At 37.3% G+C, this 17,429-nt stretch overlaps 1 protein-coding gene across 5 annotated transcripts in view; it reads left to right on the plus strand.

Moving 5' to 3' along the window:
* The window catches only part of APOO (apolipoprotein O), a 30,118-nt gene extending 13,497 nt beyond the window's left edge, over positions 1-16,621 (plus strand). For 2 of the 5 annotated variants that reach the window (XM_042810421.1, XM_042810425.1), the window contains 3 exons: positions 5,585-5,692; positions 13,425-13,520; positions 16,287-16,621. In XM_042810421.1, the coding sequence (XP_042666355.1) occupies positions 5,585-5,692; positions 13,425-13,493 (177 nt within the window). In that variant the 3' untranslated portion in view covers positions 13,494-13,520; positions 16,287-16,621. Of the gene's footprint in view, positions 1-5,584; positions 5,693-13,424; positions 13,521-14,352; positions 15,030-16,019; positions 16,262-16,286 lie in introns of those variants that run through there. The other 3 variants (XM_042810422.1, XM_042810423.1, XM_042810424.1) reach the window with 3 other exon arrangements.
* The last annotated feature ends 808 nt before the right edge of the window (positions 16,622-17,429 follow it).

Consider the following 17,429-nt stretch of genomic DNA (forward strand, 5'->3'; position numbering starts at 1 on the left):
ATAATAAAAATAAAAAAAAAAAAAAAAAAAAAAAAAAAAAAAAAAAAGCAAAAGGAAATTCTGTAGAGAAATCATATGAATAACATTTTGAGATAAGGATCATTAATTAGGTTTTGCTGAATAGAGTTTGAAGAAAGATACTGTGCACGTTCTGGAATGACGTAAGGGTTCTGCTGCTTATTGAATGCCTTCTCTGTTGATGCCTTTGTTGTTTCATGCACTTGCACATCATTCTAACTTAAATGTATGGTGCATTTCTTCGGCTGGGGAGGACGGAAGAATTACTGACAATTACTGACATTCCCTGTTCATCTTACATGCCTTACTGTCTACACACTCTTTACTGTCAGATTCCCCAGTTCTACATCAAATTCTTTTTTTTTTTTTTTTTTTCAAATCCACAAAGTGCCTTTACTTCAGTGTATCCAAAATATTTTTTATTTTAGGCTTTGATAAATTGGCTTGTGTATGATGCTGATATATCAGGATGAAAGTACAATGTTCTCAAGAACATACAGCTTGAGAATTGACAGGTCACTGATTTTAGGGGAGTTCAAATACAGCATTTTTTCCTTTGTCACCATGGTGATATGCTGATCTTGAAAGGAATTTTTTTTTTAATGCTTCCAGGATTCAGATGCTCTAAATACAGATAAGTCTGTTGACTTATCCACAGAGAGTGAAAATTACACAAGTGGCAGGAAAAAGACTCTAAAATTCAAGAAGCTTAGATATTTCTGTTGTGAAATTTGAAATTCTGTTTGTCATCTGAACAGTGAAGTGAGAAATGATTAAAAGGTGATCAAACTGATGTTACTGTATTGAAAAAAGCTCTGTTCAGTCTTAACTGTGGATTTGCTACTAACAGCTTCACAATACCTTGTTTATTTTGCCATAACTTTGAAGTACACGGTGTTGCTTTGATCAGTTCACGGGTCTTAGTGCAATCTGAATAACAAAAAAATCTAGTGAGGGACTCTGAGCCTGGAACTTGATTGAAGTGGGTTTAGCTTTGTTGACTTGGTCAGGGCACTAGATGTAAGAGTTTGAAAACTTCTGTGGAGAGAGTGATATCCTAGGTACACTCTTTTGTTTCCTCTAACCTCACACGTGTTTTTCTTAAAGAAGAAAAGCTTTAAGTATATCATATTTTCCTATCTTATCATTCGAATGCTTGAATCTGAAATTGGAAATGCTCCCCTAGTGTTTGGAAAAGTTTTCTAGGCGTGTGAAAAAAAATTCTGTAAGACTAAAATAGATGGCTGCAGCACTAAGCTTATGTGCCAGGTTAATAGAGGACTATAGGAAATAAGCTGGAACATAAATTTTAAGGTTTTTTATCTGTTCTTTATGTATTTTTTTTCTTCTTTTGAGTCTTTCATCAGCAATTTTCATTTGCAGAGGTACAGTTGCTTTCATCTGGTAAGCTAATGGATTTGGCTTTTTTTTTTTTTTTTTAAAGTAAAAAATACTTCCTCCTTTTTTAATCACTCTTCATCGGAGAACTGGAAATAAGCGCAGCCAAGTACACCTGCAGTTGAGGTGCAGTGTTTGATACATCTGGAAGAAATCTTTTTACTTTAGCTGAAATGTGTGAGTTGAAAACTGAAGTCATAGCAGCAGAGCACAGTGTTAGTCATATGTGGTTTTCAGACACTAAAATGCATGGACTTGGTGTTGGGCTTTGTTCTTTTTTTCTATCCTTCCGTAATCATTCTAACAAATGACAAATTTGTAAGGGATTTATTTCCTCACTGTTGGCATTATTTTCATTTGTATACCTTAGAACAACCAGTCAGGCTGTATATGTGGTATGGGAACCAAATTTAATATTAATGTTTCTTTTGTTGTAGTGGAACCTTTAACTAGTGTGTAAGAGCTGCATTGGTTTTCAACTAGCCGTAAAGCATTTCAAAATGTTTTGTATTAACTATGATTTATCTTCCAACTGGAAAACTTTCCATTATTAAATTACTGAAATCATTCTCTTTGTCATTAGAATTATTATTTTTTCCCTGGTATTAGAACTTGTCACGTTCCATGTGGCAGTATGTGCTTTATGTTTGCTCGCTTCTTGAAATGAGAACTTCCTCGTTTATTTACTTGTAAACAAACAAAATTATTTGTTTCTCTTCTGAATGTGTGTCTCTTCCCTTGTCCAGTTTATTCTGTGAGGCATAAACAGCTGTGCTGACGCAACTGAGTGCATGACACAATTACAGAGACTATAGATTGGAAAGGAGGAGTTGGGATCAATTGATCCATGTTCACTGCAGAATAGAAGACGCATGTAAAATTGTACTGACTACTTCATTAGCAGCGTGCAGCAGAAAAGGCAGCAGATCCTCAATTTAGTTTTTCAGCATGCGGTTTTGCTAAAGAATTGCTAACTAATTCTCCTTGATAATCTTGGCATCCAACATACAGAATATTCAGTATTATCTGCTTACAGTCTTGTGTGGAATTAAAAGATGGAAGAGTGTTCACATGTGCGTTTGGCCTTAGGATATGCAGGTGGTGCTCCAGCGGGGCCAAATATGGCTACTCATAGCACAGGGTCACTTTTAAACTATTTCAGAGGCCCTGTGCAAAACCAGTCAATCTGACTTTGGAACATTTGTTCACATTTTAGCACGCAAACTTTCTTGCAGCGTTGCAGTGAACAGAATTATTTTAACATGTAATAATTTAAAGCAAACAAACTGGAAATTATCTTTCAGAAATTAAGAATTGCAGATGGTTGTTGGGGGAAAAAAAACATGTCCTTGTCTGAAAGGAATTCTGTATCAGTGTTCAAATGAACACTTAGAACAGTTGAATGAACTTCTTGTACTGTTTCTGTTCCTTTTACTTTTCTGGATTGGAAGTGCCACTCCCTAGAATAGTGGTGGTGACTGCAGTACCTGCCTGTTTCCTCTGAAACTGCTCTATCAGAAAGGGAGAGGTATAAAGTACACAATACAACACAACCTCCAGCTTTCTGCTAATAAGAGGGTGTATCAGATGATTATCAAGAATTTCTTGGAAATAATCCTGTTGACCTTGTAACTTGCAGCTTACAGTTTTCTAGAACTGTGTTTCACAATGCATGTGAACTGTGAGCCTCTGTGTGGGTCCTGCCTCTTGAGAGGTGTGTGCAAATGTTGGAATAGTGGTTGACTCTGGTAGAATAACCTATGTGGGTTGCTGTACCTATGATATAGCTACTTTATTCCAACGACATGAAGGACCAGTTTGTCATTTAGTATAATTCATAATTAATCATATGACTTCCATCATTAGAATATTTTTAAATGGTGCTGTTCAGTTTTTAAGCAGGACCGAGAAAGATTTTATGGATACTTCTTGTTTCTCATTTGTGTTGATTGCTGCGTGTCCTCAGTAACACTGCAGCAAAAAAAAAACAACGCACACACAAAACACCCCAAATAACCACCAAAGCCCAACGCTGCATTTGTGTTTTGTAGCAGTTATCTTCCAGTCCTGGAAAGTTTATGCTCCTTGCACCATCCTATCAGATCAGGCAGAGGTTTTCAGGACTAGTTTGTTGGAGTACTCGAGAGTGTGCACTCCTGAGTACTGTATGAGAAGATGAATGGTTATACCTGTGTTGCTTGCATCGAAGGATTCTGGAGATTTAACACCTTCATCCCCAGAACTATTTGAGGTTTTTTTTTTTTGGTTTTTTGGTTTTTTTTGTTTTTTTCCTGATGACTTTTATAGACTTAAAATATAGGGGAAAACTCTGTGCATTGCATCAATTTGTTTAAAATCAAATCACAGCTGTAATCATCAAAGATGATGACAAAGATCCTAGCTGTTGGTATTTGAAACATCCCACATCTCAAATTTAGTTGTGGCTTAGAAATGCTGCTGTTGGTTTGCATTTGGATTTCTAGTTTGTTAGGTTTTAATTCCTGGTATGTTCATTATTAAGTAGCTTCTTTAGTAAGGCTTATGCAGATTTGTGGCTGGCTGTTGAGATCATCTGGTTTTCTCTGTATATTAATAAGTCTGGATTTAGGAATGAGGGATTTGTTACTGAGATCTTGATGCCAAATTCCTTGTGTGGTGAATGTGATCTTAATATATCAACAGAAGGTCATTGATGCTGCATAAAGCCTCTGGGTTTTCAGTGCAGTGTTTTTTTAGAACCTCGTGTGTTTGTGGACATAAGCTGGTCTACTGATGTATTTCAAATCCTCATGTTACTGATTTGAGTGGAATTTTAATTGCCACCTGAAAGAGAACTCTATGATCCTTACTATCAAGTATTTATCCTTGTAAGCAGCTTGCAGGTTTTTATTTGCACTTCCTAAAATCTAATGCAGCACTGAAAAAATAAGGCTGGAGGTCTCAGTACTGTTTGAGTTTGTAATTGTAAGCTGCAATACAAAGGTGGCACCGTGATCTCTGCCCACATTTGTCATGGTGATGGTGCACAATTGGCATAGTTAATTTTGTTCAGACCAAAGGAAGTAGTTCTTTGTGTGATACGTGCCTAGCAGTAGTCCTTCTCAGCGCATGATGTTCTGGATGCTAGAAGTTGCATGTGATTCAAGAGGAGACAGGATAAGTTCATAAGGAGGTACGTTCATTGGGCATTGTTAGACACAGGAATGGCCTCTGGTTCAGGGAAACTCTGAGCAGCACATTGTTGGAAGCTGGAAGAAACTTCAGAAGAATCACTTGCACTTGCTCTGATCTGATAGTGGTAGTTTTCCAGTTTCTCTCTTGGAGAGAGAATTATACCTTTTCATTTCTCAATTTCATTTAGCTTTTAGTTTAATCTGTCTATTTAATCAAATTGTCTGTTTTTACGTCCATTTTTATAAGAAAAACGTGTTAATCTGGAAATTACTACTGACGTGAGCCTGGAGCTGTAAGAACCTAAAACTCTTAGATGTTAGGATGCTATGGATCTATGGATGCTATGATTATTATAGTTCCATAGCACGTAAGGGGTGAGAATTCTCACGTTAGACTTACGAATTTGTCCTGTTACAGAATTAACTGTTGGTGTAATAGTTGGTGTAATATAGCAAGCACTATCTTTCCTTAGCTGTCTTCTGTTTTGAGGCTTAATAGCTAGTTTGTTATAGCCATCTGTCAGCACATAAAGGTTTTGTTCTAAATTGCAAATAAGAAGAAACAAGGGAGTACTCCTACTAGTCTATCAAAACAGTGAAAATGTAAAATTGCAAAATAGTATCAAAGTGAGAATGATTTTTTTTTTCTCTTTAAAGTGAGCATGGGCGATTGAAGAAATAATTCATATATATTATATATATTGAACGTATTATAACATTATAAAACTCAGAATTGCTTCTGCACATCATCATTCCACTCCTTTTTATACAGATGTATTTCATGTAGTCTTCTAACAGCACTTTCTAGCGAGCTGGCTTTTCTAATTTCCCATGTATTATTTTTCCCCAAGGTGTTAATTAAGACTTTATTCTCTGAGCTTGAACAGGAAGATGTTAAAGGTCTTGGGTTCTGGGATTTTTTTTCCACATGAACAAGAAACAAATCAATATTTCTCAGATTAAACTCATGCTTTCAAGTATCTTTTGTTTCAAAGGTTGCTGGTACCCATCTGTATGACTGGAGTCTTCAGGGATATATTGCTGTAGAATCTCTTTGGAAGGATAATCCTAAAAAGAAGAAGTCTGGGAAAAAAGGTGATAAGGTAAGAAGACTGAAAAACTTGATTTCTGGATTAGGAGAAAAATCTACCAACTTGTTTTCAGACAAAGAAATAATTTTACCTACTCTGATTTAGCTTACATTTCTAAAGACAAAGATTTCATGTTATATTTCCAAGTTGTGGAAAAATACGAGGCTTATTTCAGTTTCAGAAAGTGGTTGGAAGTTTTATTTTTGTAGTTGTTTTATATTTCTATCATTGCTTATTTTTATTAGGTCTATGTGTTGTGACTGGATAATAATGTCTGATAGAGCAGCATGCAGTGGCATCATTATGCTCAAGCAACTATTCATAAATACTCCACAAAAAAGAAAATCCATAAAATTTGAAGGAAGATGCTATTTTACTTCAAATGCACTTTGCATTCTACAAAATGCAAGATTCAAAAGTAGTGCAGTGTGCACTAATTAGTGCAGTAAGTGATATTAGTGGACAATTAGAATAGACTTGTGAAGAAAGGGGAACTTGTTTTGTTGATTCGTTACATTATGTAATGTCTAGGTCATAATTTATAGGCTGCCTAAAGCTTCTGGAGTTAATTATCATAATGATGTTTGTTTTTTATCTACTACACGTTTCCATTAGGCCTCAGGGGCAGGCTGTCCTTGTAGCTGTACCTCTGATATAGATAAAGAAACTAGATATATGTGGATGGCTCAGTGAATTGCAGTGTAAGAGACTGAACAATTGTGCTGTTATATAAAAAGTGCATGAGGGAGAACCTGTAAGATTTTTCAGGGAATTTTTTTAAACTTCTAGTTAAAAATTCAACTATATAACATAAAACATTTGAGGTTTAAAATCCACTGCTAGACTCAGTGCGTTTTTTATTCCTAATTTCTAAGCAACTGTGCTATTTCTACTGATGCAAACTGCTGCCTTAGCAGCAGATTGCTTCCTTTCTCTTATTTTAGTTATGGCAGAACTGAAATGTGATTTGAAAACAATTTTGAAGTAGCAGAAAGCCTTGGTGGTTCACTGTGACCTGATAAGTATGTTAACAGTTCATGCTAGGTTGATGATGATACATGGCTTTAATGGTGGTGTTCTGGGAACAGAAACCTCAAGACTACAGCAAGATATTTGCGACCCAAAGGTCTAAGAAGTAAGTGGGATGGCCACCAAGAGAAACAGGTTGCACAGGCAACTGCACTTGAGTGGATTTTGGATATTGAAGTGAGTTTCCTGCGCAGGGCTAGGTGTGGGGCTGGTTCCAAACAAAATGAGTTGGAGAAATGCTCACCTATCTTATCAGCTGCTGAGTCTTAGGGGAGCCATTATCAGCTGACTTTTCTTGTGGATACTCGCCCTCTTTTGGCCCCTAGGCTGTTTAATTAATGCACTTGTGTTACTCTTTGAATAAGCAAAGGTTAGTTAATCATATTGTACCTTTCCTAAAACCTTGTCTGTCAAAAAATGTTTCAAAAAAGTAGGCAACATAAAAATATGTCAGAAAGGCAAACTGATTGCATCAGTAAAAATTAGCCGAGCTTGTTCTTTCATTGTGTCCTAAGATGTCAAAAGGAAAACGTGGTTGTTGTTGGAAGGCAAAAACTTTTGAAGCCTTCATCGTACTATAAGGTTTATTCAAGCACTCACTACCTCAGCAGAAAAACAAAGAACATGCAAAGTTAGAGACCATTGAGTAAACACACTTCTTTCTCTTCCTCCTTGCCGAGTCTTTATATCGTGCTCCTCAGTTTCCAAAATGTTATTTGCACAGAAGATTGAACAGTTCCCTTCTAGAGTTAATGTAACTGGTCAGGTATTATTGGTGTTAGCTGTTGTCAGTTAAGTTGGTGATGAGAAAAACCTGCTGGGCAATTTCCTTAGGTCTAAGTTGCTGAAACAGTACCAAATACATAGTTGAAAAGATATGATTTTGTTTGTTTTGTTTGCTTATTAATGATAGTGTACTGATGATGTGGTCAGCCATGCCTATTAATGAAAACCTCCACTTTTTTTTGTACATACAGACCATCAGAGCACCACTAAAATGAAAGGGGAAGCCTTCCAAAGAAAAGCTTCTTTTGTCCATCTGTAATGCTCTGTGGTTATACTAATGTAAAAAGGTACTTTCTGTTTTTACAGTTGATGAGATCCAGAAAATCGGTACAAACTATTACATCAACAGGACTTCTACGGAAATGTCAAGAAATTCCCCATCCCTGGATGTGTTTGAAAACCGTTTGGATGTGGTGCTCAGGGATGTGATTTAGCAGAGGGTTGTTATTAAGGTGGTGTGGTTAGGGTGTGGTAGGACTTGGTGATCTTAAGGTCTTTTCCAACCTGAGCAATTCTGTGATTCTGTAAATACTTCTAACTATCATGTACCAAAGTTGACAAAGCATTCTGGGGTAGATTGTAGGACAACAGGGTTGTTTTTTTTTTTTTTCCTACCCTAATTTGACAACATGGTGAAATAATCAGGTTGTTTTTATATATTCTTTCCCTAATTGATATAGCAGGCAGCTAGGCTTCCTAACTAGGCAAATGCAAATGTTATTCTTGAATTCTTACCATGGCAGTTGTTCCTGAAACCACGCCAGAGCAAATGATGTTACTTGCTTGTTTTTGTGACATTTGCTCTCATGTTTCTTTGTTGCTGCATAAAGGATCCTTGCAAATAATCAAACTGTGTAAGGGTGGCTCTTCTTGGCTTGTGTTAATTTGTTACACAGCTCATAATTTGTTTGATAGTCATAGGTACCACAGCTGTGCATAACTTCATGTTTGTTGATGTGGTATGTGGGTTTTCTAAAGGTTTTATGAGGCAGTAAGCTATGCCAAATTGAGGTCATATCAACTAGGTTCTGCCAAGAAAGATGAATTCCAGGACCTTTTGCTCCAGTGTTTGAAATGCTGACTGGAGCCCCTCTGTACACCAAGTTAGTCTCTAGTTTTGAATATGTGATTTGCAGTATAGCATTCTGGTATCCTGATGCTGGTTTATGGAAGGAAGAGGTTGTCGGATTACAAGCACTCAACTCAAACTGTACAGATGCCATAAGTGACAATCTGTGTTCACATTTTTTATTTGAAGAAGGGTGAAACATTTTCTTCAAAAAGGACATGAGGAGTAGTTAATTAGCTTCTCTGTGTGTTACCTTGATATCAAGTGGACAACTTTGCTATATCTTCCCCCAAATAGAGAAGACAGAACAAGAAATGTAACCAGCTAATTGGTAGCCCAGGAGTATGTGAAGAGTTCTGTCTTCTGAATATTTTTTTGCCTACTTGATTACTCACTCACAAGAAGTGATTTCGCAAATATCAGTGAAATTACTGTTAACATTTATATTACCAAGTAGTAAGCCTTCAGGAAAGGTGACAGTGAATTCAAACCTTGTTTATCTTGGTTTGCAGTTGATAGAGAATCACACCTATGATTTTGTATGGTTTTTAGGAATGATGAATGCTGTTTGGAGCTCTTTAGAGTAGCCTTAGGCAACACCAAACTTTCATTACTGGAATTTTGCAATTATGAAGGCTCATACTCTGCACTGGCTCTGGTTAGTCTTTGTTAAGTAACTGGTCTCTTTGCCCAACAAAATCCATGCAAGATCTCCTCCCTCTACGCTTTTCTTCTTGCTTTACCATTCAAGTCTAGCTGAACTGTTAAGCCTGTGAATTGCAGCTTCTTTTTTTTCCCCACTACAGGATCTTTGTTTAATTCTCGATGAGATCAGCTGTAATACCTGCTCATAAATCAGAGGGTTAAAATAACTGTAATGGCTGGACGATTTTTGTGCAACAGCTTAAAGGACTGTAGCTTTATATGCAAAAGATAATAATAACTTCTTTACAGAGAACTGCTTAAACATCTGTATTTCAGAGGTATGGTTTAATACAGCTGACCTGTCAGTTTCTTGTTTGTCACTCAGCTCATCTGGTGATAGCTGTCATGAAATGTGGCCTTTCTTGTCTTTCCTCTTTTGTCTCTGGTTTTGCTATTTTTATCATCTGTACTGTTCTGTGGGGTTATTAGCTCTCGTGCTGCAGTGGTTTCATCTTCAAGTGATGAAGGCCTGTGTCCTGGCACCAAGTCACTTAGGCACGGGTTTTGTTCCAGCCAGTGAGCTGAAACATACTGAAACACAGAAAAACGCTTTATTCTGTCAGTTAGTTCTTTCTTTGTCTTCTCTTTATACCAATCAAAGAGTTAGCTTGCTCTATTCTCAGATGTTTTGGATTCTCCCTCTTCCTTGTTATAGTGAACCAGGCACCCACTGTTTTTACTGAAATGGCTGAAATGTAGTGAAACAGAACAGCACTAGAGCTCTAATAACATCCCCCTTTTCAGTTTGTGTTCCTTTCTTTGTGTGCTTCTTTCACCTTGTTCCAATCAGAATAAGATCGTACAGAAAACTGATTTTTATTTTTTTCCCATGCTGTCTATTGTTTATATTTTTTAAAGGAGCTTCAGAAATTCAGAGAAACTCATACAGCTTATTGGTTGAGTTTCATTCCTGGTCCTGTGATAGCAATTATCTGAAATTTACCAATACTTTCTGCATGTACAGAAGTACATATGTGTATACATACATACCTACACGTGCTTAGTTAAGCACAGCTGTTTGAGTATCTTATTAAGCATCAGCTGGTAACAAAGTGCTCTGAAACCCAAAGACTGTTCAGCTTTGGGTTGCTCATTTCTTGCACTGCGATCAAGGGAGTGGTGAAAGTGGAAGTTGTGGTGTTGACTGGGTAACTTAACCATGGGCATCATTAATGGTCATCATAGCAAACCTAAATCGTGTTTTGGGAGGTTTGAGTCACTTGTGGTTTAAGTGTATTTTAGAACAAAGCATGAGCAGCTGACAGATTTCCTGTAAATACCGAAGATTTGTTGTTGGTGGCTTCTTAAGAGACAGCAACCTGAACTAAATGATAAACATCTATTTCTGACAGAAAATACTGTCTGCTGTCATACATTCACTTTTTACTGTTTTGGTAGTAAGAACAAAAACAGAAAGGAACTTGAAAAGGCTGCAATTTTTTAGGGGTTGAATCCTTAGTTTGGGTCGTGATGAATGTAAGTGTTTGAGAGGTGAAAAAGGAAGAATCTACCCTACGAAAGGTTGTGCTTTCTAGTGTGACTGAAAATACAATAACATTTTTATAGTGCTCCATATTTCTGAGAGCAAATTTCAAGCTCAACTAGAAGTAAGCAACTGAGAATGTGTTGCTATTGACTGACTGGGAGAGGGTGATGTCTTTATTCTAAGCAACATTTGGCAAACAAAAGAGACAGAAGAAAGGGCAAATTAATAATCTGTGAGCCTAAACGCCTTGTTTTTCTTTTGTAATTGTTTTTCTCTGGGACCAGACTCTCTTTTGCAAGCCCCACCACTCCCCGCCCCCCGCGCCCCCGCCGTGGGGGGGGTTTTTTAACTAGACCAGCTTGCTTTTGAACTTCTTCTAAATATGTTGGTAAAAATGCTATAGCAATCCCAGTCTGATGGCTTCGAGTCTAGAGCCTAGGGCTCAGTAAAGTCAACTTGACTTTTTTTAATCAGTCACTGTCTGAAACTTTGTAAAAAAAAAAATATTGTGTACAGTCACCTTATTTTCATTATTTTGAATATCAAATAATGAATTTCTTCTTTAGATCATGTGGAATCCTTGTGTATTGAGTACAGGAGCGCATTGGGGAGATTTGTTACAGTCACCGTGCGTTTGAAAATGTCAGTTGCATAAGAGTACAAAATATTTCCGCTCCTGCTGTGGGATAGAAATCTGATGCATGAACTCCTCTGTTCACCCAGATGTGTTATGGAGTGGTTGTGTTGAGCCAGAAAATAGGAAGATTTTTGACTATGTGCCTGCTTCTAATAACAAGAAGGCATTGTGCCATGGAGGAGGCTGTCTTCTGGGTCATTGACCTAACCGTGTTAGTTTGCTTCTAATTTGTTTTGGGTGAGACTTGAGGACCTTGGAACTTGGTAAAATTGTGTTTATATCCTGTGCCAGCTCGAAGGACTTTCTTTTTCTGTCTACCTGCTTTAATGCTTTATCAGGCTCACTCATTGCTGATGTAGTAAGCACGGGCAGCGAATGGAGTTAAAAGAATGTGTTAATTGCTAATTGAACAAACGTGTTTGTATGTGAGGAGTGACAGTTTAGCGGTGGTTTGACTTGAATTAAACAACTCCTGATGGGTCTGGTGAAGACAAGTCCTGTGATGAGACCTGCTGATCTCATCAGCACAAATGAACTGAGCAGAATCCCTGTTTCCCTACACTTGTTATTGTTATATTGGCTTTTTTTTTTTTTTTCCTTCCAGAGCCAAAAAAGCCCCAAACACAAAAAAAAGAAAAAGCACTCTACCTGGGATCATTTTTATTTTTACAAGTCAAAACAAGCAAGTGGAAGAACGCAGAACCCTCTGTGAACAACTTATTTTTAGTTCATTTGTTCAGGATTGAGTAATCCCTGAGATGAGGCATCATGAGTCACTTTGTTCACTGTCAGAACGTACAAGTTCCTGTACATGAGAATTATAAACTATGTCACTGCTTTGAAATGGGTGTGTTCTGTGGATGTGACTTCATTTACTATGAAATATCCGGGATAGTGATCAAATCAGTGTTTTTTCTTTCTAAAGAAAGACTTACCTTCTAAAAGTCTTGCTAGTGATATTTTGAGTAGGAACTGTAAGAGTTCTATTCATAATTCAATCCATGTTTTTCCATCACATTTATTTAAGGTGTGTTGGTAAAAATCTCTTTTCTGAATACAAACAAAGGACGATTGAATTTTAGTGCTGAAAATGTAAAAGTAACTTTTATGTTTGAGGTTGGGTGTGGCCTCCCGTCATTTCATCCTTCCCCACGTTCGAAGGAGAACCGGATTTGAAGATAGATTTGGTGGCATGGACCTTGTCCAGTCACGTGGTGAATATCTCCAAGGATAGGGATTCAACAGCTTCTCTGGGCAACCTGTGGTGTGATTTATTTCCCTCTTTCCTTATATCTACTACTAGAAACTTGCTGTACTGCTCCCATGTCCTTTTGGTGTGAACCTCGAGAAGAGCCTGGCTCTTCCAAATATGTAGATGGCCATGAAATGACTGTGTATAGAAATTGGACTTCCCCTTTGGCTGGTCTCGAGTCTGAAGAGGCCTAGGTCTCTCAGCCTGTTCTCCAATGTTGTGTTCTTCGTTCCTCTGTCTGTGTAGATGTCCCTTTAAGTTTTTTCTTTTTTTTTTTTTTTGACATCTATTTAAAACAGTAATCAAGTGGCTGTTTGTTATAGCATACTTGGCAAATAGATAAACCAGATGCTGTAACAAGCATCTCTTCATTCTTTGATTTCCATCGTTTATTTCAGAGAAAGTGTGAGAACACTCTTTCAAAGGATATGTATAAAAGAGGCCTATTGTATAAGTTCACACAGAATTCAAAGAATGCAAAATAGCAACTACTCTGTGGGAATTCATCCTCTATTATTAGTGCAGGCAAAAATGAGTCAATTAAAGCATCTTCTGTTGAGCTACTTGTTCTTTCAAATCCATTAATTGCTGAGCTAACTACAGGAAGACTAAAATCTCAAAACAGTTTGGGGAGGGTATCACAATGAACTAACCTCATCAATCACTTGATTTCTGCAAGAAGTTTTTGTTCCAGCTTTTGACAAGGGCTCCTGTTCTAGCAAAAATATTAATAATGGCTTGCCTCAATTGAAATGTTGTGCCTGTTTTTCTCTCCTTAAGGGTGAAGTGGAGGGTGACAAGCCCCTGGAAGTCCATGCTGCTTCAAATGAAGAGCGAGCCCTGAAGTAGAACACCGGATCACTTGATGTCAAACAGGTAGAGGATAAAAAGCAGTAATAGTAAATGACCACAGCTGCGAAGTAACACAAACACTTGCAGGTTGGACTTGTATGTAATTAACTTCTTCATGTTGATGTAGAGGGGAAGAGAGGTAATAATTTCAATACTGTTTGTTTGTTTTCTTCTCCCCATCCCATTTCTGCCTCCAGTACCAAAAAACTGCTTGCCTGTGCAGGTATAGAGAAGGGGAGAGGAATCTATTCTCTGCTCTTAGGTTTTCTCTATAAAGTTTTGCCAGTTTCAAGGTACAGCCTCATCTTACAGCCTGTAACAGTCTGTGGTGTGCCTGACCTTTCATGTTGGTGCACTTCACTAATGAAATTTGCTTCTTCAGTTGGAAACCATAGTGCAGGAAATGGAGGCAATGTTTCAGTGCTAGGAGCCAGAAGCTGAAGTTGAGACTCCAGTTCTGTTTTAGGCTGCTTTCTGAGCTGCAACAAGTCCTGTGATTGTTACAGTTGTCTAGAAAGAAAGAAAACAAAACAAAAGGCAGAAACTCCTAACTTTTGAAGGTAGTTCTAGTTCATAGAAGAGAAATAGCTGTGTGTCTAAGGCCTGTTATCACTAATGATTATGTAATTGGACGTCATTTAGGACGACATATCAAATTATCTTCTCACACAGAAGATAGTAAGGATGTCTTTTTTTTAACATGTTTTTTAGTTGCCTGTCTTTGCTTATATTACTTCCACATTATGTTAAAGAGTTATTTTTCATCAGGATTCTAGCATTGTTGGGATTTCTCTTAAGATTTTTTTTTTTATTCAGTGTTCATTTTACTAGTAAAGTTATTTTATTTTTTTCCTAGCTGCCAACTGTCTAAATAGAGCTCAGATTTAGAAAACTCCACCAGTTTTTATTCCATGCGTCATCACCACTCGCAAACACTATGCAGAGTGCACATCTGCTGAACAAGTGTTCTACTTTTACAGCTTTACCAGCTAAACTAGTTTTTAATGTTGTGCTTCCATTAATATTTAATTGCTATAGCTAGTTCGCAAAAGGGCAAAGATACTTTGAGTGGCAGATCTACTGAAGTTTTCCTTCAGACACAAGAACTAGTTTTCTGTCAGAATATGAAGTCTCTAAATGTGTTTTCTAGTATCTTATAAGAGAGCCACATAAAAATACACAAAACGAGATTTTTTTTTTTTTTTTTTGTAAGATATCAACAAAAGCAAGGAAAGCTGCTCTGAAATTCACTAACGTATTGTGCTGCTTTTTAGCTAGGACAGTGTTAATAAGTGATAAAAAGCCAGGAAGGCTTAACTTTTGAATATTTATGGGATGCTGTCCCAGTACTCAATACAAACAGAAACCCATAAATAAATCTTATTTTCTTTAGCATGTGAGCATAATTTCTGCCAGGTCTTTACTCGCTGTCTGAGACTTCAGTACTTGTGCTTATGGCAAGTTTTCTTTAGAAGAAGAATTAAAAAAAAAAAAAAAAAAAAGTAGGAGGAAAAGCTGTCAGGAAGATTTATACTAAAGCTATCCAAAACCTTTATCCTCAGGATTTCAATCATTAGTATACACGTAGAGTATGCTGTATAAGTAGAGGCATGCTTTTTTTAATAGCTGCTGCCTCAGATGTTCTACTGTCTTTCTTGCTAGAGTAAAGATTGCTCATGTGTTTAAAGTATTTGGTTGCTGCTGGTTTTGAAATCTGCTTGCTTTGCCACATGTTGTTTCTGCATAAATACACCTACTAGAGTTTTGACCTAGAGCAACCAAATGATGGAAGTTCAATTCAGTCTCAATTTTCAGCTGTTCTGTGGGGGTGGCAATTTGTTACTTCTGCTTGAAATCAAATCCGATTATTTAACTCCATACTCAAGTCCAGCTGTTTTGTTGGATTTGGGTGATCCCGAATGTTGGAGAATGCTGCTGTGATCTTTGAAAAGATGAGTTTGTTTATTCTGAATGAGATCAGTCCTGAGAGTCTCACTGTGTATTAAACTGTTGGCAATAATCCTAGTTGAATCTGGTTATAAAGTAAACGTGGTCTCATTTTCCTTGCAAGGATTTGTCACAGCATGGGTCTTTGACTTTTGACTGATCAGGGACAAAATTGCTTTGGCTTGGAAGCAGTAACATGTTTCTCCGTTCCAAAAAAACCAGCAGCTTCAGTGCATGTTTGTAGTTAGCAGTTATATGCGAACTACAGCCCAAACCACATCCATCCCATCATGGGAGAAACAAGCTTTAATTTTATCCAGTTGTGCTGGTGAACTTTATGGAGGTGACAAGAGTTTGTGTTTTTTGTGTTTTTAACCTGTTCAGGTTCATTTTTATCTAATTCTATTTGTTCCAATTGAATTACCCTAGATTTATACCAGAGTAAATCAGATTAGAGAAAGTATACCTGATGGGAATGAAATAGAATTCCATTTGAGAATGCTGATTTATTACAAAGGATGCCAGTTGATGCTTTGTTACTGTGAAATATTCTTTCTCTTTTATATTTCCATACAGCATAGCTATAGGAACCAAGGAACTCGATGATCCTTGGAGTTCCTTCCAACCTAAGCTGTTCTAGGATTAGTGCTGTCATGTCAGAAATATGATTACTTAAATCCCTACACAAGATGTTAATAGTGAGGGTGTTCATCAAATGGATTTTGGTCAACTTTCAACATCAAAGAAAAAAATATAAATGCATTTTGACAATTAAAAGAAGAGGCCTATGATACCATAATTCTGTTGTTTTTTTTTTTTTCTTCACCCTTGTCTCAATATCAGTTGTGCCCTTTTGACTTCAGGCGAATAAAAATATAGATAGAAGCAACGAGTTCCTAAGAAAAAGAGGACAGCCATTGGAATCCATTTTGAATGTGACTAATCTGCCTTCTGCCTCAGGAAAGACTGCCAATGTGCTGCTTGGGCTTCTGCAATGGTATTTGTGAAAGGGCGCTGTATTTTGGGTCAATCTTGAGACCTTGTCCTCTGTTCTGCAGTGGGAGTTAAGTCTGCCATGCTTGTCCTGTTGCAGGATCAGCACTGCAAGTAGCAAGTCCCAAAATTCCTCAGTCTTGTTGTTATTTATGTATACAATAAAATTCCTATTACATAAAATAGTTATGATTTCTTTTCCTCTGTTCTTTAAGCTTGTATATGTGACCTTGGTACAATCTGGGAAAGGTTCTTAAGATGCTGTTGACAACGCCAGTACATCTAACAGTGAGGAAAAGAAGCAGCACGATGTTTTGGTTGACATTAGGTAATGGAATTATGCATTACAGCAACTACAATGAATCTTGTGTTTTCTCGAGTCTCCCTCTCCTTTCTGTGCAACTCTTCTGCCTCACCAGTGCCAGTGGGAGGTATATAATGAAGCATCTGTGAATTCCTGTCTAGTAGACGGGTGGGAATGGAGCTGCTAATGTTTGTTCTCGTTTTTGCTTGAATGCACAGCTCAGTGGGAATGAGAATATTGTGGTGGTGAGAACCAGCTATAGAATAACTTGTCTTGTTTCCTCATTCTGGGCGAGGGAAGGGGAGAAAAAGCGTAGCAAAGGGAAGTACAAGAAGATTTCAAACATCTTGAAATCTTTTCACTATAAAACCATTTTTCACGATAAAATCATCATTTGTTGCCATTTTCAGGAATGTCTCCCTTGGTGATGCTTGAGGAGATACTGATACACAGTCAGTTGTGGCGCTTTTAATCCAAGCAGCTCATAACGTTTAAAGTTCTGTGGGTGAATCTTAAATGTTCCTGAATGAATCACCGGTGAATATGAGGAAAGGATGAAACTAAACGAGTGCTGTAAGATGAATTCTGGAAGAAAAAGGCATTTAAAGGATTTAAAATGTTTTTAAACATCTTTGTAATTACTTGCTGCAGTGTTCCAGCTGACTATATTCACAGACTTCCACAGAGAA

This window comes from Centrocercus urophasianus, unplaced genomic scaffold (assembly GCF_019232065.1).
Source record: "Centrocercus urophasianus isolate 14NV4802_14NV808 unplaced genomic scaffold, USGS_Curo_1.0 seq_12, whole genome shotgun sequence".
NCBI classification, from domain to species: Eukaryota; Metazoa; Chordata; class Aves; order Galliformes; family Phasianidae; genus Centrocercus; species Centrocercus urophasianus.